At 43.2% G+C, this 22316-nt stretch overlaps 1 protein-coding gene across 2 annotated transcripts in view; it reads right to left on the reverse strand.

Annotated features, from left to right (window-relative positions):
- Nucleotides 1–22316, reverse strand: part of kcnq4 (potassium voltage-gated channel subfamily Q member 4) — a 126766-nt gene that overhangs the window by 32837 nt on the left and 71613 nt on the right. For both annotated transcript variants that reach the window (XM_090209105.1, XM_021572588.3), the window contains exons 2-3: nucleotides 9049–9139; nucleotides 269–395 (exon numbers count right to left, since the gene is read on the reverse strand). In XM_090209105.1, the coding sequence (XP_090065231.1) occupies nucleotides 269–395; nucleotides 9049–9139 (218 nt within the window). The remainder of the gene's footprint in view (nucleotides 1–268; nucleotides 396–9048; nucleotides 9140–22316) is intronic.

Consider the following 22316-nt stretch of genomic DNA (forward strand, 5'->3'; position numbering starts at 1 on the left):
TGTACACGCACATACACAATCAGCACACACACGTGCATATTCAGTACACACGCTCAGCCTCGGTAAGGCTATCCATTAGCTATTGCTCACTGGATGTATGTAATGTTGTCTCTGGCTGGAGCAGCCTGCTACTTTTTATTAACAAATAAATGCAATCAACCAATCAACCCAGTGTGAACATGAGTAAAGAAAAACCTGATAAACATTAACTTGTAGGTGAACAGACACACACTTGCATACACAGATAAACACAAACACAGGGTCTTGCCTATGATGCAGAAGGGTTTCCTGGCGAAGCGTAGTCTCCCCTGCCATCCTCTGTAGCGACAGCAGCAGCCGGACGCCCAAACCCTCACAACGTATTCCAGACCAAACACCACGATCATTACAAACTCCTGTAGGGGACGACAGATAGAGAGAACATCAAGATTATTACAGCCTCCTGTAGGGGGAGACAGAGAGAACATCACGATTATTACAGCCTCCTGTAGGGGGAGACAGAGAGAGAGAACATCACGATTATTACAGCCTCCTGTAGAGGGAGACTGAGAGAGAGAACATCACGATTATTACAGCCTCCTGTAGGGGGAGACAGAGAGAACATCACGATTATTACAGCCTCCTGTAGGGGGAGACAGAGAGAACATCACGATTATTACAGCCTCCTGTAGGGGGAGACAGAGAGAGAACATCAGGATTATTACAAACTCCTGTAGGGGACGACAGATAGAGAGAACATCACGATTATTACAGCCTCCTGTAGGGGGAGACAGAGAGAACATCACGATTATTACAGCCTCCTGTAGAGAGAGACTGAGAGAGAGAACATCACGATTATTACAAACTCCTGTAGAGGGAGACAGAGAGAACATCACGATTATTACAGCCTCCTGTTGGGGGAGACTGAGAGAGAGAACATCACAATTAATACAGCCTCCTGTAGAGGGAGACTGAGAGAACACCATGATTATTACAGCCTCCTGTAGGGGGAGACTGAGAGAGAACACCATGATTATTACAGCCTCCTGTAGAGGGAGACAGATAGAGAACACCATGATTATTACAGCCTCCTGTAGAGGGAGACAGATAGAGAGAACACCATGATTATTACAGCCTCCTGTAGGGGGAGACAGAGAGCGAGAACACCATGATTTTTACAGCCTCCTGTAGGGGGAGACAGAGAGCGAGAACACCATGATTATTACAGGTTCCTGTAGAGGGAGACAGATAGAGAGAACACCCTGATTATTACAGCCTCCTGTAGAGGGAGACAGATAGAGAGAACACCCTGATTATTACAGCCTCCTGTAGATGGAGACAGATAGAGAGAACACCACGATTATTACAGCCTCCTGTAGGGGGGGACTGAGAGAGAACACCATGATTATTACAGCCTCCTGTAGAGGGAGACAGAGAGAGAGAACAGCAGGATTATTACAGCCTCCTGTAGAGGGAGACTGAGAGAACACCATGATTATTACAGCCTCCTGTAGAGGGAGACAGATAGAGAGAACACCATGATTATTACAGCCTCCTGTAGAGGGAGACTGAGAGAACACCATGAATATTACAGCCTCCTGTAGAGGGAGACAGATAGAGAGAACACCATGATTATTACAGCCTCCTGTAGAGGGAGACAGAGAACACCACGATTATTACAGCCTCCTGTAGGGGGGGACTGAGAGAGAACACCATGATTATTACAGCCTCCTGTAGAGGGAGACAGATAGAGAGAACACCATGATTATTACAGCCTCCTGTAGAGGGAGACTGAGAGAACACCATGATTATTACAGCCTCCTGTAGAGGGAGACAGATAGAGAGAACACCATGATTATTACAGCCTCCTGTAGAGGGAGACTGAGAGAACACCATGATTATTACAGCCTCCTGTAGAGGGAGACAGATAGAGAGAACACCATGATTATTACAGCCTCCTGTAGAGGGAGACAGAGAACACCATGATTATTACAGCCTCCTGTAGAGGGAGACAGAGAGACAGAACACCATGATTATTACAGCCTCCTGTAGAGGGAGACAGAGAGAACACCATGATTATTACAGCCTCCTGTAGAGGGACGACAGAGAGAGAACATCATGATTATTACAGCCTCCTGTAAAGGGAGACAGAGAGAACATCACGATTATTACAGCCTCCTGTAGAGGGAGACTGAGAGAGAACACCATGATTATTACAGCCTCCTGTAGGGGGAGACAGAGAGAACATCACGATTATTACAGCCTCCTGTAGGGGGAGACAGAGAGAACATCACAATTATTACAGCCTCCTGTAGGGGGAGACAGAGAGAGAACATCACGATTATTACAGCCTCCTGTAGGGGGAGACTGAGAGAGAACATCACGATTATAACAGCCTCCTGTAGGGGGAGACTGAGAGAGAGAACATCACGATTATTACAGCCTCCTGTAGGGGGAGACTGAGAGAGAACACCATGATTATTACAGCCTCCTGTAGGGGGAGACAGAGAGAACACCATGATTATTACAGCCTCCTGTAGAGGGAGACTGAGAGAGAACACCATGATTATTACAGCCTCCTGTAGGGTGAGACTGAGAGAGAACACCCTGATTATTACAGCCTCCTGTAGGGGGAGACAGAGAGAGAACAACATGATTATTACAGCCTCCTGTAGGGGGAGACTGAGAGAGAACACCATGATTATTACAGCCTCCTGTAGGGGGAGACAGAGAGAGAACAACATGATTATTACAGCCTCCTGTAGGGGGAGACAGAGAGAGAACAACATGATTATTACAGCCTCCTGTAGGGGGAGACAGAGAGAGAACACCCTGATTATTACAGCCTCCTGTAGGGGGAGACAGAGAGAACACCCTGATTATTACAGCCTCCTGTAGGGGGAGACTGAGAGAGAACACCATGATTATTACCGTCTCCTGTAGGGGGAGACAGAGAGAACACCATGATTATTACAGCCTCCTGTAGGGGGAGACTGAGAGAGAACAACATGATTATTACAGCCTCCTGTAGGGGGAGACAGAGAGAGAACAACATGATTATTACAGCCTCCTGTAGGGGGAGACAGAGAGAGAACACCCTGATTATTACAGCCTCCTGTAGGGGGAGACTGAGAGAGAGAGGGTCTGACCATTAAATAACTGTAAGAGAGAAGGGGCGAGGGCAAAAAGGAGAGAGCAACTAAGAGAGATATTGGAGGGTAAGAGGGAGAGAGAGAGATAGAGAGAAAGAGAGGGTGAGAGAGATATAAAAGAGAAAGGGAGATGAGGGGGTTGAGCGAGAGAGCAAAAGTAAAAGCAGAAAGAGAGAGAGGCAGAGGGAGAGAGCAGAAGCAGAAAGCCATCCTCCATTACCTCCTTCTAAAGTTAAAAGAGGAGGAAGTGATTATAGGATGGCTGTTAGGATTAGTGGATCATGTCTGGGATTTCTTGCATAGTCAACAATAAGTCCTCTCGCCTGCTTACACCACCGTTTCTTACACTGCTGTTCCTCTGCTAGACAACACACACACACTCAGTGGCAGGCGTGACGGCACGCAGAATCAGACACACACACACACATCATCACAGTGAGATGGATGACAATTGGTGACCATGAGCGGTTTGTGTGTGTGTTTTTGTGTGTGTGGTGTGTTTTTGTCAGTGTGTGTGTGTGTGTGTGTATCCGCACATGTAGAGAAAGAGGAAGAGTGTGTGTGTGTGTCTGATTCTAATTGCCGTCACGCCTGTCGCTGAGTGTGTGTGTGTTGTCCCGCGGAGGAACAGCAGTGTAAGAAACGGAGGTGTCAGAGGAAGGCCCTAAAAATGTCAAAGACTCCAGCCACTCAAGTCATAGACTGTTCTCTCTGCTACCGCGCTGCAAGCAGTACCGATGCATACTTTTTTCAGCACTGGACACACACACACACACACAGAGTGAGAGAGAGCAGACTCGGTAGCCACAGGTACTGTGACAGGAGTAGTGTATGTATGTGTGTGTGTGTGTGTGTGTGTGTGTGTGTGTGTGTGTGTGTGTGTGTGTGTGTGTGTGTGTGTGTGTGTGTGTGTGTGTGTGTGTGTGTGTGTGTGTGTGTGTGTGTGTCCAGTGCTGAAAAAAGTACCAAATTGTCATACATGAGTAAAAGTAAAGATACCTTGAAAGTCACCCAGTAAAATACTACTTGAGTAAAAGTCTAAAAGTATTTGTTTTTAAATATACTTAAGAATCAAAGGTAAAAGTATAAATAATTTCAAATTCCTTATATCAAGCAAACCAGACAGCACCATTTTATAAATTTGTATTTACGGAAAGCCAGGGGCACACTCCAAAACTCAGACATAATTTACAAATAAAGCATGTTGTGTTTAGTCAGTCTGCCAGATCAGAGATAGTAGGGATGACCAGGGATGTTCTGTTGATAAGTGTGTGAATTGGACCATTTTCCTGTCCTGCTAAGCATTCAAAATGCAATGAGTACTTTTGGGTGTCAGGGAAAATGTATGGAGTAAAAAGTATATACTTTGTAAGTTTGGAGTAGGACTTTCACCACAATACTGATCACATTTGTAGACAGGACAGTTTGTTGGCTTAAACATGTATTGCTTGGCAGTTAGCACAAAAAACTGTTTTTTGTAGTATATTCAATCTGATTAAGTAATGTCTTAATAGTGTCAATCAAATTCATTGATCAAATCAAAGTTTATTTGTCACGTGCACAGAATACAACAGCTGTAAACAGTACATGTCACACTCTGACTTTAGAGATCCTTATTATTCTCTATGTTTGGTTAGGTCAGTGTGTGACTCGGGTGGGAAATTCTATGTTTTCTGTTTCTTTGTTTTTGACAGAGTATGGTTCCCAATCAAAGGCAGCTGTCTATCGTTGTCTCTGATTGGGGATCATACTTAGGCAGACCTTTTTCCCACCATTAGGTTGTGGGATCTTGTTTTCTGTTTAGTTACTGTTGCCTGACAGAACGGTGATGTTTCGATTTTGTTTGAGTGTTTTTAAAAATTGAAATCATGAACACTTTCCACGCTGCGCCTTGGTCTACTCTTTCTACCACCAACGAGAGCTGTTACAGTGAAATGCTTCCTGGTAAACTCTTCCTCAACAAGGGGGGACAGGTGTAGGAGCTCCGATGTATACAGTGCCTTGCGAAAGTATTCGGCCCCCTTGAACTTTGCGACCTTTTGCCACATTTCAGGCTTCAAACATAAAGATATGAAACTGTATTTTTTTGTGAAGAATCAACAACAAGTGGGACACAATCATGAAGTGGAACGACATTTATTGGATATTTCAAACTTTTTTAACAAATCAAAAACTGAAAAATTGGGCGTGCAAAATTATTCAGCTCCTTTACTTTCAGTGCAGCAAACTCTCTCCAGAAGTTCAGTGAGGATCTCTGAATGATCCAATGTTGACCTAAATGACTAATGATGATAAATACAATCCACCTGTGTGTAATCAAGTCTCCGTATAAATGCACCTGCACTGTGATAGTCTCAGAGGTCCGTTAAAAGCGCAGAGAGCATCATGAAGAACAAGGAACACACCAGGCAGGTCCGAGATACTGTTGTGAAGAAGTTTAAAGCCGGATTTGGATACAAAAAGATTTCCCAAGCTTTAAACATCCCAAGGAGCACTGTGCAAGCGATAATATTGAAATGGAAGGAGTATCAGACCACTGCAAATCTACCAAGACCTGGCCGTCCCTCTAAACTTTCAGCTCATACAAGGAGAAGACTGATCAGAGATGCAGCCAAGAGGCCCATGATCACTCTGGATGAACTGCAGAGATCTACAGCTGAGGTAGGAGACTCTGTCCATAGGACAACAATCAGTCGTATATTGCACAAATCTGGCCTTTATGGAAGAGTGGCAAGAAGAAAGCCATTTCTTAAAGATATCCATAAAAAGTGTTGTTTAAAGTTTGCCACAAGCCACCTGGGAGACACACCAAACATGTGGAAGAAGGTGCTCTGGTCAGATGAAACCAAAATTGAACTTTTGGCAACAATGCAAAACGTTATGTTTGGCGTAAAAGCAACACAGCTGAACACACCATCCCCACTGTCAAGCATGGTGGTGGCAGCATCATGGTTTGGGCCTGCTTTTCTTCAGCAGGGACAGGGAAGATGGTTAAAATTGATGGGAAGATGGATGGAGCCAAATACAGGACCATTCTGGAAGAAAACCTGATGGAGTCTGCAAAAGACCTGAGACTGGGACGGAGATTTGTCTTCCAACAAGACAATGATCCAAAACATAAAGCAAAATCTACAATGGAATGGTTCAAAAATAAACATATCCAGGTGTTAGAATGGCCAAGTCAAAGTCCAGACCTGAATCCAATCGAGAATCTGTGGAAAGAACTGAAAACTGCTGTTCACAAATGCTCTCCATCCAACCTCACTGAGCTCGAGCTGTTTTGCAAGGAGGAATGGGAAAAAATGTCAGTCTCTCGATGTGCAAAACTGATAGAGACATACCCCAAGCGACTTACAGCTGTAATCGCAGCAAAAGGTGGCGCTACAAAGTATTAACTTAAGGGGGCTGAATAATTTTGCACGCCCAATTTTTCAGTTTTTGATTTGTTAAAAAAGTTTGAAATATCCAATAAATGTCGTTCCACTTCATGATTGTGTCCCACTTGTTGTTGATTCTTCACAAAAAAATACAGTTTTATATCTTTATGTTTGAAGCCTGAAATGTGGCAGAAGGTCGCAAAGTTCAAGGGGGCCGAATACTTTCGCAAGGCACTGTATACTCCCACAACAACCAGTACATCTGTCAGATCGATTACCGCGTGTCCTGCCGGGACCTGATCCGGACCAGGAGGCACAACTTCTGGGTGAGAGAGGATAAGACAACACCCAGTGGTGGAACAAGTACTCAACTGTCATACTTCAGTAAAAGTAAAGATATCTTAATAGAAAATGACTGAAGTAAAAGTGAAAGTCACCCAGTAAAATACTACTTGAGTAAAAGTCAAAGTATTTGGTTTGAAATATACTTAAGTATCAAAAGTAAATGGAATTTCTAAAATGTACTTAAGTATCAAAAGTAAACTTGTATTTTTGTATTGACAGATAGCCAGGGTCACACTCCAACACTCAGACATAATTTACAAACAAAGCATTTGTGTTTAGTGAGTCAGATCAGAGACAGTAGGGATGACCAGGGATTTTCACTCGATAAGTGTGTAAATTGGACCTTTTTCCTGACAAAATGTATCGAGTACATTTGGGTATCGGGGGAATGTTTGGAGATTCAACAGCAGGTTACACCAGGTGGGAACCTGTGGATCTGGGTGACATTGGTTCAGGATTTTGTTGAGCTTGTGTTTTCAAAAACAGGTGGGTTTTTTCTTCTCGTAACAGCGAACTTTGCTGGTTTCTGGTGTGAGTGAGTGTGTGGTGTGTGTGTGTGTGTGTGTGTGTGTGTGTGTGTGTGTGTGTGTGTGTGTGCTCCAGGCTGCGTGGCGCCAGGTGGACAAGTTTCCCTTCTCTCTTTCCTCAGTCCCAGCTGACTCTTGGTTCTAACTGCGGTGGCGTGTGTCTCAGCACTGCTGTTCGTGTGTCACACTCTCTCTGCAGTGGATCTTCAAGCACAAGAACATCCCCAACGTAGATCCTGACAACATAGGCACTGCTGTATTGTCTGGACTCTACACCCACATAGATCCACAGCACATAGACAATGCAACCAATGCTCCAGTTAGCTTGACCATAGATGAGTACATAGAGATGGACGTCATTGGCCAAGCCGGTCACTATCAGAGCCTGGTATCAACCACCAATTAGATCACTATCTGGCAGAGTCAAAAGTTGTCCACCAATTAGATCACTGTATAGAGAAGAGTCAAAAGTTGTCCACCAATACAAATATTAATGAAAGTTAAACTAATCTAAACCAAACTAATAAATCTTCTTGAAATCTACTGCGTGCTATTCTATTGTCTTCTATTCTACACCCATCATCTGTCTGTAATGCAGTAACTTCGATGAACTGACAGGGTGCGCTGTTTGTTTTGGAGTGATGGAGTGACATGAGTGAGAGAGGAAGGGGAAAAGGAAGTGAGAGATGGGAGGAACTAGTTAGAGGCAGAAGGAGAGAGAGAGGGGGGGTAGAAAGAGAGACAGGGAAGTACTCATAGTATAAATGCTGAAGAAGGTTGAACAGAGATATAAAGAGGAAGCTGAACAGTCACGGGAAAACAAGAAGAAAGAGAACACTAACTGGTGACAGGGAGAGAGAGAGAGGCAGGGAGCGAGAGAGCAAAAGAGGGAGAAAGAGAGTTGGGTGGTGTAGATCAGCATGGAAAATGTACAGTGAGTTCACTGTAGGTACCCTATTGTGTGTGTGTGTGTGTGTGAGAATGGGGTCAATTCGAATTGAAGGCAATCAATTAAGAAAGTAAACTAATGTGAATTCCAAATTGACAGCATCTATTTTCAATGACTTTTCAATCAACTGAAGAATAAAAGCTATATTGGTGTGGGTGAGCCTAAAGTTTAGAGATTTCAAATGGTATTTGAACCTAGGTCTGAAAAATGGTGTTTATTTTGGAACAATACTTTTACAATTCTAGTGTATTCAAATAAAGGGAGAGAAAGATTCAGTGGGATAACCAGTGTTTACACTGTAACAGTATATCATCAACCTACTGTAGCTAGTTTCTAGTCTGCTTTCACCAACCTGTCGTTGTCTTGCCAAACAAGGCTATGATATAATGATGTTGAAAGCAAAAGCAGACAGGTACTCAAGCTAACATATTACTGATTTAGACCTGTGTTGAGGTGGGTTGGCAGGGCCAGTTGGCACTGTACGTTGACTACAAAAAGATTTACAAAAGAGAGTTATTGTATGGATAATCTGGGTCTGTGTGTATCAAGCCTCTCAGAGTAGAAGTGCTGATCTACCCATCTAATCTTATTCCATGTGTATCTAAAAGCTAAACTGATCCTAAATCAGCCCTCCTACTTTGAGACGCTTGGTACATCCGACCCCTGGAGCCGGGTCTATTGTGGAGGGGATGAAACCGAGGCTGAGAGCTATTTCTTACCAGGATGAAGAGTCCTTCGTTGGCTATCTTTTGATTGCCTGGGATGGTGGAGAACACAGACAGCACCAGACAGCTGAACACCAGCAGGAAACTGTAACACACACACAGAGAGACAGAGACACATGTCAATATACAGTCTACACATGGCCAAAAGCTTGCACAGACACAAAACAAGATATTTTTCATTGTAGTTCATTCTACTTCATTGTCTTCTAGTTTATTAACGCGAGTGTGTTGAACAATGTGACCATAGTCCATTGTGCCCAGAGTAGAGATGTATTTCATAATTACAGCTGTGGTGTTGTACTCAGAACAGCATGTCCGGCATGCCAGTTTGGAAAACTGAGTGGACACAGATTAAAATGCTTCGGAACACAGCGGGTTCTTTGAGAGTTGGAGCGTTGCCGGGTGCTGTTGCTCTGACTCCATTCCGGGTGTCCCCAGTGGAAGGTTCTCTGACCCTCTCTTTCCCTTTCACTCTAATGCTCACACACCGCCACACACACACACACACACACATCACCTCCACACTCGGGTCCATGTGAATATTCTGGGAGTACAGTAGGATTAGCCAGGTGGTAGCTGCTGTTGCTTCTGGGGTAGAGGCCAGGTCTCACAGTATGAGAACACTTCTCACAACCCCAAACAGTCTCAAGCGCTCCAGCTCATAATCACACACACACACACATGCACACGCACACACGCACACGCACACACACACACTCTCCACTGACATCGCTGTGAGGGCTAATGAAGGCCATGACCTCTAAAACCCCATGTTACAACAACCACAAAGATAAACTGTTGTATGAATGGAGCAATCACACTGTGTGGATATGGATGGATCATCACTGAAGGAATGACAATCACACTGTGTGGATATGGATGGGTCATCACTGAAGGAATGACAATCACACTGTGTGGATATGGATGGGTCATCACTGAAGGAATGACAATCACACTGTGTGGATATGGATGGGTCATCACTGAAGGAATGACAATCACACTGTGTGGATATGGATGGGTCATCACTGAAGGAATGACAATCACACTGTGTGGATATGGATGGGTCATCACTGAAGGAATGACAATCACACTGTGTGGATATGGATGGGTCATCACTGAAGGAATGACAATCACACTGTGTGGATATGGATGGGTCATCACTGAAGGAATGACAATCACACTGTGTGGATATGGATGGGTCATCACTGAAGGAATGACAATCACACTGAGTGGATATGGATGGGTCATCACTGAAGGAATGACAATCACACTGTGTGGATATGGATGGGTCATCACTGAAGGAATGACAATCACACTGAGTGGATATGGATGGGTCATCACTGAAGGAATGACAATCACACTGAGTGGATATGGATGGGTCATCACTGAAGGAATGACAATCACACTGAGTGGATATGGATGGGTCATCACTGAAGGAATGACAATCACACTGTGTGGATATGGATGGGTCATCACTGAAGGAATGACAATCACACTGTGTGGATATGGATGGGTCATCACTGAAGGAATGACAATCACACTGAGTGGATATGGATGGGTCATCACTGAAGGAATGACAATCACACTGGTGGATATGGATGGGTCATCACTGAAGGAATGACAATCACACTGTGTGGATATGGATGGGTCATCACTGAAGGAATGACAATCACACTGAGTGGATATGGATGGGTCATCACTGAAGGAATGACAATCACACTGTGTGGATATGGATGGGTCATCACTGAAGGAATGACAATCACACTGAGTGGATATGGATGGGTCATCACTGAAGGAATGACAATCACACTGTGTGGATATGGATGGGTCATCACTGAAGGAATGACAATCACACTGAGTGGATATGGATGGGTCATCACTGAAGGAATGACAATCACACTGAGTGGATATGGATGGGTCATCACTGAAGGAATGACAATCACACTGAGTGGATATGGATGGGTCATCACTGAAGGAATGACAATCACACTGAGTGGATATGGATGGGTCATCACTGAAGGAATGACAATCACACTGAGTGGATATGGATGGGTCATCACTGAAGGAATGACAATCACACTGAGTGGATATGGATGGGTCATCACTGAAGGAATGACAATCACACTGAGTGGATATGGATGGGTCATCACTGAAGGAATGACAATCACACCGAGTGGATATGGATGGGTCATCACTGAAGGAATGACAATCACACTGAGTGGATATGGATGGGTCATCACTGAAGGAATGACAATCACACTGAGTGGATATGGATGGGTCATCACTGAAGGAATGACAATCACACTGAGTGGATATGGATGGGTCATCACTGAAGGAATGACAATCACACTGAGTGGATATGGATGGGTCATCACTGAAGGAATGACAATCACACTGAGTGGATATGGATGGGTCATCACTGAAGGAATGACAATCACACTGAGTGGATATGGATGGGTCATCACTGAAGGAATGACAATCACACTGAGTGGATATGGATGGGTCATCACTGAAGGAATGACAATCACACCGAGTGGATATGGATGGGTCATCACTGAAGGAATGACAATCACACTGAGTGGATATGGATGGGTCATCACTGAAGGAATGACAATCACACTGAGTGGATATGGATGGGTCATCACTGAAGGAATGACAATCACACTGTGTGGATATGGATGGGTCATCACTGAAGGAATGACAATCACACTGAGTGGATATGGATGGGACATCACTGAAGGAATGACAATCACACTGGTTAGTGTTTAACGGAATTTTAGCAAGAAAAGCCCTAACTGATAATGTATGGTCTGTCGGACAACAAGCAAAGCCCTAACTGATAATGTATGGTCTGTCTGACAACAAGCAATCCCCTAACTGATAATGTATGGTCTGTCTGACAACAAGCAAAGCCCTAACTGATAATGTATGGTCTGTCGGACAACAAGCAAAGCCCTAACTGATAATGTATGGTCTGTCTGACAACAAGCAAAGCCCTAACTGATCATGTATGGTCTGTCGGACAATAAGCAAAGCCCTAAATGATAATGTATGGTCTGTCTGACAACAAGCAATTCCCTAACTGATAATGTATGGTCTGTCTGACAACAAGCAATCCCCTAACTGATAATGTATGGTCTGTCTGACAACAAGCAATCCCCTAACTGATAATGTATGGTCTGTCTGACAACAAGCAATCCCCTAACTGATAATGTATGGTCTGTCTGACAACAAGCAATCCCCTAACTGATAATGTATGGTCTGTCTGACAATAAGCAAAGCCCTAACTGATAATGTATGGTCTGTCTGACAACAAGCAAAGCCCTAACTGATAATGTATGGTCTGTCGGACAACAAGCAAAGCCCTAACTGATAATGTATGGTCTGTCGGACAACAAGCAAAGCCCTAACTGATAATGTATGGTTTGTTGGACAACAAGCAAAGCCCTAACTGATAATGAATGGTCTGTCTGACAACAATCTTGATGGAAACACTATAATGAATGGTTTGTCTGACAACAAGGGTGATGGAAACACTGTAATGAATGGTCTGTCTGACAACAAGGGCGATGGAAACACTGTAATGAATGGCAAAGACTGATGCTGTATCAGTAATGACTGTTATAATGACTTTATAATGTTGTTGAGCTCTGGTGAGTAAGAGTTCTACTGTATTTATAACACATGCCAGATAAACTTGAAACTTGACGAAACAACAAAAACAAAATGTTTAAAAAAAAGAATGAAAGAAAGAATGAAAGAAAGGATGAAAGGATGAAAGGATGAAAGGATGAAAGAAAGAAAGAACAATAGGGAGAACAGGGACAATACTGTAATGTTGTGGAGCCTTGTTGAATTAGGAATTAGACAGGATCTATATGATGTGAGTCTACTACAGTCCATCCATCCAGTCATTCCACTCACTTTACGGTAAACAGAGGAGGAAGGACACAAGGAGAGATAGAGATAGGGGAGAACCATTTCCTGCCAGGCTCACACAGTGACAAACATGCACAAGCACACACAGACACAGACATAGATGATCATTGTAAATGAGGGGAGGAAGAGGAAGACTGGCTGGTGTGGGTGACCAGGGAAGGTAGATATGTGATGATAACATCCCAGAGGATCTGACAACAACCCCAATGTCAGAGTCAGAAACACTGAGGTAGCTACAACAGGACTGACCCCTCTATTAGGACAACAGGACTGACCCCTCCATTAGGACAACAGGACTGACCAACAGGACTGATCCCTCCATTAGGACAACAGGACTGACCCCTCCATTAGTTCAACAGGACTGACATGACATGTCCTAATGGACTGATCCCTCCATTAGGACAACAGGACTGACCAACAGGACTGATCCCTCCATTAGGACAACATAACTGACATGACAATGTGATGTAGAAAACTGCTGACGCACTACCCACTAACCTAGTTTAATTCTACTATTACAACTTTCAAGAGTAAGTTGAAAGCCCGACTGCGTTCCTGTTCATCTCCCACTACCTCTCCACGACCCCCCCCCCCCCCCCCTCAGTTTAGCCTTTTCCATCACAATGAAGACGATTACATGGACAGGGTGGCAGGGTGGATCTGATCCTAGATCAGCACCCCCCCCCCCCCCACCACTGCCTTAGGACAACAGGGAGAAGAAACACAGAGATTGAAGACAGAGAGATCTGAGAGATCCTCTGGTCAGGTCAGACAGTCAGTAGGGAGCAATCCGTCAATCAGGGAGGAAATAGCACTCAGAGTAGGAGTGCTGATCTAGGATCAGATCCACCCTGTCCATGTAATCGTCTTCATTGTGATGGAAAAGGCTAAACTGATCCGAGACCAGCACTGGCCCTGGAGGGCCGCAGTGTCTGATGGTTTTCATTCTTGCCTTTTCATCAATGGTTGGTAACTCTCTGAGCATGAATGTGAACGGACCTGGATTCAAACTATTTTAAATCTTTCAAGCACTTTTAGCGTTTGCTTTGGCTTGCCCGGATGTGCCTGATTAGTGGGGTACACCGTTTTGGGACCATTCTATTGTTCCATTAAAGGGATAGTTTGGGATTTTTGCAATGAGTCCCTTTATCCAGGTTTGGGCTCCCGAGTGGCGTGGCGGTCTAAGGCACTGTATCTCAGTGCTAGAGGCGTCACTACAGACACCCTGGTTCGAATCCAGGCTGTATCATAGTCCCATAGGGTGGCACACAATTGGCCCAGCGTCGTCCAGGTTTGGCCGGTGTAGGCCGCCATTGTAAATAAGAATGTGTTCTTAACTGACTTGCCTAATTAAATAAAGGTTAAATAAAACATTTATTTATATATCATTTAAATATTGACTTCCCCAGAGTCATATGAACTCGTGGATACCATTTTTATGTATCTGCGGCCAATATGAGGGAAGTTGGAGTTAGTTTCGCAGGCCAATGCTAACTACTTTAGCACAGAGATTGGAAGTCTTTTGGGTACAGTACCCGATGACTTCCAGTCTTTGTGTGAAGCTAGATAGCACCAAAATCCCAAACTATCCTTTTAACCCAGGCAAACTCAATCATGCCCAGATAAAGTATTTGAACCCAGGTCTGACAGTGACGTTAACAGATCAATGAAAGGCATTGAGGTAAGAAAACAAGCAGGACTGCAGCCATCAAGGGTTGTCCACCTCACCTCCACCCCTGGGTTATATTATTTCAATAGAGGGTTGTCCACCTCACCTCCACCCCTGGGTTATAATATTTCAATAGAGGGTTGTCCACCTCACCTCCACCCCTGGGTTATATTATTTCAATAGAGGGTTGTCCACCTCACCTCCACCCCTGGGTTATATTATTTCAATAGAGGGTTGTCCACCTCACCTCCACCCCTGGGTTATATTATTTAATAGAGGGTTGTCCACCTCACCTCCACCCCTGGGTTATATTGTTTAATAGAGGATTGTCTACCTCACCTCCACCCCTGGGTTATATTATTTAATAGAGGATTGTCTACCTCACCTCCACCCCTGGGTTATATTATTTAATAGAGGATTGTCTACCTCACCTCCACCCCTGGGTTATATTGTTTTAATAGAGGCCTGCCTACCTCACCTCCACCCCTGGGTTATATTGTTTAATAGAGGATTGTCTACCTCACCTCCACCCCTGGGTTATATTGTTTTAATAGAGGCCTGTCTACCTCACCTCCACCCCTGGGTTATATTGTTTTAATAGAGGCCTGCCTACCTCACCTCCACCCCTGGGTTATATTGTTTAATAGAGGATTGTCTACCTCACCTCCACCCCTGGGTTATATTGTTTAATAGAGGTTTGTTCACCTCCACCCCTGGGTTATATTGTTTAATAGAGGTTTGTTCACCTCCCCCCCTGGGTTATATTGTTTAATAGAGGTTTGTTCACCTCCACCCCTGGGTTATATTGTTTAATAGAGGTTTGTTCACCTCCACCCCTGGGTTATATTGTTTAATAGAGGTTTGTTCATCTCCACCCCTGGGTTATATTGTTTAATAGAGGTTTGTTCATCTCCACCCCTGGGTTATATTGTTTAATAGAGGTTTGTTCACCTCCACCCCTGGGTTATATTGTTTAATAGAGGTTTGTTCATCTCCACCCCTGGGTTATATTGTTTAATAGAGGTTTGTTCACCTCCGCCCCTGGGTTATATTGTTTAATAGAGGTTTGTTCACCTCCGCCCCTGGGTTATATTGTTTAATAGAGGTTTGTTCACCTCCACCCCTGGGTTATATTGTTTAATAGAGGTTTGTTCACCTCCGCCCCTGGGTTATATTGTTTAATAGAGGTTTGTTCACCTCCACCCCTGGGTTATATTGTTTAATAGAGGTTTGTTCACCTCCACCCCTGGGTTATATTGCTTCAACAGAGCATGTAAGCAGGGATAGAGAAGAAGACAAATGTCTTCAGATCTAGAGGAATCAAGTCAGTACCCAGACCTGGAACCACTTGAAATAACGATGTTATCTCAGAGCAACAAACTGACTAACAGGAAAACCACAGCACACCAACACATGGTGAAAGAGTGACCAGAAACCACACTAACACATAGTGAAGGAGTGACCAGAAACCACAGCAACACATAGTGAAGGAGTTGGCAGAAACCACACCACACCAACACATGGTGAAAGAGTGACCAGAAACCACACTAACACATAGTGAAGGAGTTGGCAGAAACCACACCATACCAACACATGGTGAAGGAGTGACCAGAAACCACAGCAACACATAGTGAAGGAGTGACCAGAAAGCACACCAACACACAGTGAATGAGTGACCAGAAAGCACACCAACACATAGTGAAGGAGTGACCAGAAAGCACACCAACACACAGTGAAGGAGTGACCAGAAAGCACACCAACACATGGTGAAGGAGTGACAAGAAACCACAGCAACACATAATGAAGGAGTGACCAGAAAGCACACCAACACACAGTGAAGGAGTGACCAGAAAGCACACCAACACATGGTGAAGGAGTGACCAGAAACCACAGCAACACATAATGAAGGAGTGACCAGAAAGCACAGCAACACATAGTGAAGGAGTGACCAGAAAGCACACCAATACACAGTGAAGGAGTGACCAGAAAGCACACCAACACATAGTGAAGGAGTGACCAGAAAGCACACCAACACACAGTGAAGGAGTGACCAGAAAGCACACCAACACATGGTGAAGGAGTGACCAGAAACCACAGCAACACATAATGAAGGAGTGACCAGAAAGCACACCAACACACAGTGAAGGAGTGACCAGAAAGCACACCAACACATGGTGAAGGAGTGACCAGAAACCACAGCAACACATAATGAAGGAGTGACCAGAAAGCACAGCAACACATAGTGAAGGAGTGACCAGAAAGCACATCAACACACAGTGAAGGAGTGACCAGAAAGCACACCAACACATAGTGAAGGAGTGACCAGAAAGCACAGCAACACATAGTGAAGGAGTGACCAGAAAGCACACCAATACACAGTGAAGGAGTGACCAGAAAGCATAGCAACACATAATGAAGGAGTGACCAGAAACCACAGCAACACATAGTGAAGGAGTGACCAGAAAGCACACCAATACACAGTGAAGGAGTGACCAGAAACCACAGCAACACATAATGAAGGAGTGACCAGAAACCACAGCAACACACAGTGAAGGAGTGACCAGAAAGCACACCAACACATAATGAAGGAGTGACCAGAAAGCACACCAACACATAGTGAAGGAGTGACCAGAAATCACACCAACACACAGTGAAGGAATGACCAGAAAGCACACCAACACATAATGAAGGAGTGACCAGAAACCACAGCAACACATAGTGAAGGAGTGACCAGAAACCACAGCAACACATAATGAAGGAGTGACCAGAAAGCACACCAACACATAGTGAAGGAGTGACCAGAAACCACAGCACACCAACAAATGGTGAAGGAGTGACCAGAAACCAAAGCAACACATAATGAAGGAGTGACCAGAAAGCACACCAACACACAGTGAAGGAGTGACCTTGTGTCATTGGACTCCAAGTGACTTTCCATACTGTGTTGTTTTAACCGCATTAGTGTTTTATGTGTTTTTGTTTTGGCCACATTAGAGTTGTTTTACAGACAGAGTTTGACAGTGTAACCAGATGCATGGGCTGAGCTTAATATCTGAGCATGAATGAATAAAACATACAAGTGCCCTCAAATTACTATTGCTGAGGGTGTGTGTGTTACGCGCGCGTGTGTGTGTGTTACGCGCGTGTGTGTGCTACGCGCGCGTGTGTGTGCTACGCGCGTGTGTGTGTGTTACGCGCGCGCGTGTGTGTGTGTGCTACGTGCGTGGGTGTGTGTGTGCTACGTGCGTGGGTGTGTGTGTACGTGTTTAACTATTTTTGTGGGGACCACAAGAATAGTTACCTGAACAAAAATTTGAGCTCCTGGGGATATTTTGTTGGTCCCCACGAGGTCCAATAGGGGGTTTAGGATTAGTGTTAGGGGTAGAAGTACGTTAAGGGTTAGGGTTAGAAGCTAGGGTTAGTTTAGGGTTAGAAGCTACGGTTAGAAGCTAGGGTTAGTTTAGGGTTAGAAGCTACGGTTAGAAGCTAGGGTTAGGGTTAGGGTTAGGAGCTAGGGTTAGTTTAGGGTTAGAAGCTACGGTTAGAAGCTAGGGTTAGGGTTAGGGTTAGGAGCTAGGGTTAGTTTAGGGTTAGAAGCTACGGTTAGAAGCTAGGGTTAGTTTAGGGTTAGAAGCTACGGTTAGAAGCTAGGGTTAGGGTTAGGGTTAGGAGCTAGGGTTAGTTTAGGGTTAGAAGCTACGGTTAGAAGCTAGGGTTAGGGTTAGGGTTAGGAGGTAGGGTTAGTTTAGGGTTAGAATCTACGGTTAGGTTAGGGTTAGAAGCTAGGGTTAGGGTTAGGAGCTAGGGTTAGGAACTAGGGTTAGGTTTAGGGTTAGAAGCTAGGGTTAGTTTAGGGTTAGGAGCTAGGGTTAGTTTAGGGTTAGAAGCGAGGGTTAGTTTAGGGTTAGAAGCTAGAGTTAGTTTAGGGTTAGGAGCTAGGGTTAGGTTTAGGGTTAGAAGCTAGGGTTAGGTTTAGGTTTAGGGTTAAGGTTAGGTTTTTGGGTTAAGGTTGGGGTTGGGGTTAGGGACTTTGAATTGGACTTGTGGCCCTACTAGGTTAGCTGCACAAGACTGTGTGCGCGCGCGCGTGCGTGTGTGCGTGTGTGTGTGTGTGTGTGTGTGCGCGCTTGCGTGCGTGTGGTGCGCCTGATAAAACCCTGAAGAGAATAGATGAATAGGATGCTAGACGTAATTCAGAAGATGTTAAAGTCTTGTGGATATGATCCTGTGGGTGCAACGTCTCAGAACATGTTATTCTAGAATCAAGAGCATCAAACCACAAGACACATTCCTGCCCCATGTCGCTATGGCAGCCACCACTGTGCCGCTTCGGCGTAGCACACATCCAATAAACAACATCACTACTTCATCCAATTACTCTCTTGCCACTTCTTCCTTCAATTGCAACGAAGCAACTCACAAAGCAAACATTTGGGCTTAAAAAAATGTGAGCCTACATTTGCTTCATCTTCATAACCTCCTAAAATGGTAGAAAACAGACTGAAACTTGGAGGGACTACCAGAACTTGTGCAAAATGTTTTGCTACGTTGTGCCCTTATGAACACGTGATCACATGAACGTGATATATTGTAGAGTGAGCTCCAAAAGTATTGAGACAACGACACATTTTGTGTTGTTTTGGCTCTGTACTCCAGCATTTTGGATGATATAGTGACTATGAGGTTAAATTGCAGACGATCAGCTTTAATTTGAGGGTATTTTCATCCATATCGGGTGAAACTTTTAGAAATTGTAGCACTTTTTGTACATAGTCCCCCCATTTTAGGGGACCAAATCTATTGGGACAAATTCACTTATGTGTATTAAAGTAGTCAAAGTTTAGTATTTGGTCCGATATTCATAACACGCAATGGTGACATCAGGCTTGTGACTCTTCAAACTTGTTGGATGCATTTACTGTTTGTTTTGGTTATGTTTCAGTTTGTTTTGTGCCCAATAGAAATGAATGGTAAACAATGTATTGCTTCATTTTGGAGTCACTTTTATTGTAAATAAGAATATAATATGTTTCTAAACATAAGAATAGAATAAGTTAAAAAACACAAAAATCATACACCCCCCCAAAACATTTTTTTTAAACTCCCCTGTTATTGTAATGGAGAGAGGTTAGCATGTCTTGGGGGTATTGTATTTGTGTCTAACTTTCTCACTCATCATTATTCACGATTCATTCAGGACTATCCATAATCACGGTAGAATCCACATAAATGTAGAAGTGTTTAGAAACATATTATATTCTTATTTACAATAAAAGTGACTCCAAAATGAAGCAATACATTGTTTACCATTCATTTCTATTGGGCACAAAACAAACTGAAACATAACCAAAACAAACAGTAAATGCATCCAACAAGTTTGAAGAGTCACAAGCCTGATGTCACCATTGCGTGTTATGAATATCGGACCAAATACTAAACTTTGACTACTTTAATACACATAAGTGAATTTGTACCGATACATTTGGTCCCGTAAAATGGGTGGGCTATGTACAAAAAGTGCTACAATTTCTAAATGGTTCACCCGATGCAGATCATTGTATCATTTAAAATCCAAAGTTCTGGAGTACAGAGCCAAAACAACAAAACATGTGTCACTGTCCCAATACTGTTGGAGCTCAATGTAGATGATAAATAATTCAATGAAACTGATCTGAGACCTGGAGACCAGGTCTGAAAGGCACACCCCTTTATACATCAGCAACTAAATGGAAACATTGGGGCAGAAATCCACCGAAATCTGCTTAGTTGTTAGTTTCGCCAAAATCCTAGAGATCAGAATAAAGATAGTAGGGAAAAAACATCCCATATACTAGCCAAGGAACTGGTTAGAGAGTAAAAACATCCCGTACACTAGTCAATTAACCTGTTAGAGAGTAAAAACATCCTGTATACTAGTCAATTAACCGGTTAGAGAGTAAAAACATCCCGTACACTAGTCAATTAACCGGTTAGAGGGTAAAAACATCCTGTATACTAGTCAATTAACCTGTTAGAGAGTAAAAACATCCTGTATACTAGTCAATTAACCTGTTAGAGAGTAAAAACATCCTGTATACTAGTCAATTAACCGGTTAGAGAGTAAAAACATCCCGTACACTAGTCAATTAACCGGTTAGAGAGTAAAAACATCCTGTATACTAGTCAATTAACCGGTTAGAGAGTAAAAACATCCTGTACACTAGTCAATTAACCGGTTAGAGGGTAAAAACATCCTGTATACTAGTCAATTAACCGGTTAGAGAGTAAAAACATCCCGTACACTAGTCAATTAACCGGTTAGAGAGTAAAAACATCCTGTATACTAGTCAATTAACCGGTTAGAGGGTAAAAACATCCTGTATACTAGTCAATTAACCGGTTAGAGGGTAAAAACATCCTGTATACTAGTCAATTAACCGGTTAGAGAGTAAAAACATCCTGTACACTAGTCAATTAACCGGTTAGAGAGTAAAAACATCCTGTATACTAGTCAATTAACCGGTTAGAGGGTAAAAACATCCCGTACACTAGTCAATTAACCGGTTAGAGAGTAAAAACATCCTGTATACTAGTCAATTAACCGGTTAGAGAGTAAAAACATCCTGTATACTAGTCAATTAACCGGTTAGAGAGTAAAAACATCCCGTACACTAGTCAATTAACCGGTTAGAGGGTAAAAACATCCTGTATACTAGTCAATTAACCGGTTAGAGGGTAAAAACATCCTGTATACTAGTCAATTAACCGGTTAGAGGGTAAAAACATCCTGTATACTAGTCAATTAACCGGTTAGAGGGTAAAAACATCCTGTATACTAGTCAATTAACCGGTTAGAGAGTAAAAACATCCTGTACACTAGTCAATTAACCGGTTAGAGAGTAAAAACATCCTGTATACTAGTCAATTAACCGGTTAGAGGGTAAAAACATCCCGTACACTAGTCAATTAACCGGTTAGAGAGTAAAAACATCCTGTATACTAGTCAATTAACCGGTTAGAGAGTAAAAACATCCTGTATACTAGTCAATTAACCGGTTAGAGAGTAAAAACATCCCGTACACTAGTCAATTAACATGTTAGAGAGTAAAAACATCCTGTATACTAGTCAATTAACCGGTTAGAGAGTAAAAACATCCTGTATACTAGTCAATTAACCGGTTAGAGAGTAAAAACATCCTGTATACTAGTCAATTAACCGGTTAGAGAGTAAAAACATCCTCTATACTAGTCAATTAACCGGTTAGAGAGTAAAAACATCCCGTACACTAGTCAATTAACCGGTTAGAGAGTAAAAACATCCTGTATACTAGTCAATTAACCGGTTAGAGAGTAAAAACATCCCGTACACTAGTCAATTAACCTGTTAGAGAGTAAAAACATCCTGTACACTAGTCAATTAACCTGTTAGAGAGTAAAAACATCCTGTATACTAGTCAATTAACCTGTTAGAGAGTAAAAACATCCCGTACACTAGTCAATTAACCGGTTAGAGAGTAAAAACATCCTGTATACTAGTCAATTAACCGGTTAGAGAGTAAAAACATCCCGTACACTAGTCAATTAACCGGTTAGAGGGTAAAAACATCCTGTATACTAGTCAATTAACCGGTTAGAGAGTAAAAACATCCCGTACACTAGTCAATTAACCGGTTAG

Source organism: Oncorhynchus mykiss, chromosome 18, assembly GCF_057628025.1.
Source record: "Oncorhynchus mykiss isolate SJ-2025 chromosome 18, ASM5762802v1, whole genome shotgun sequence".
Taxonomy (NCBI): domain Eukaryota; kingdom Metazoa; phylum Chordata; class Actinopteri; order Salmoniformes; family Salmonidae; genus Oncorhynchus; species Oncorhynchus mykiss.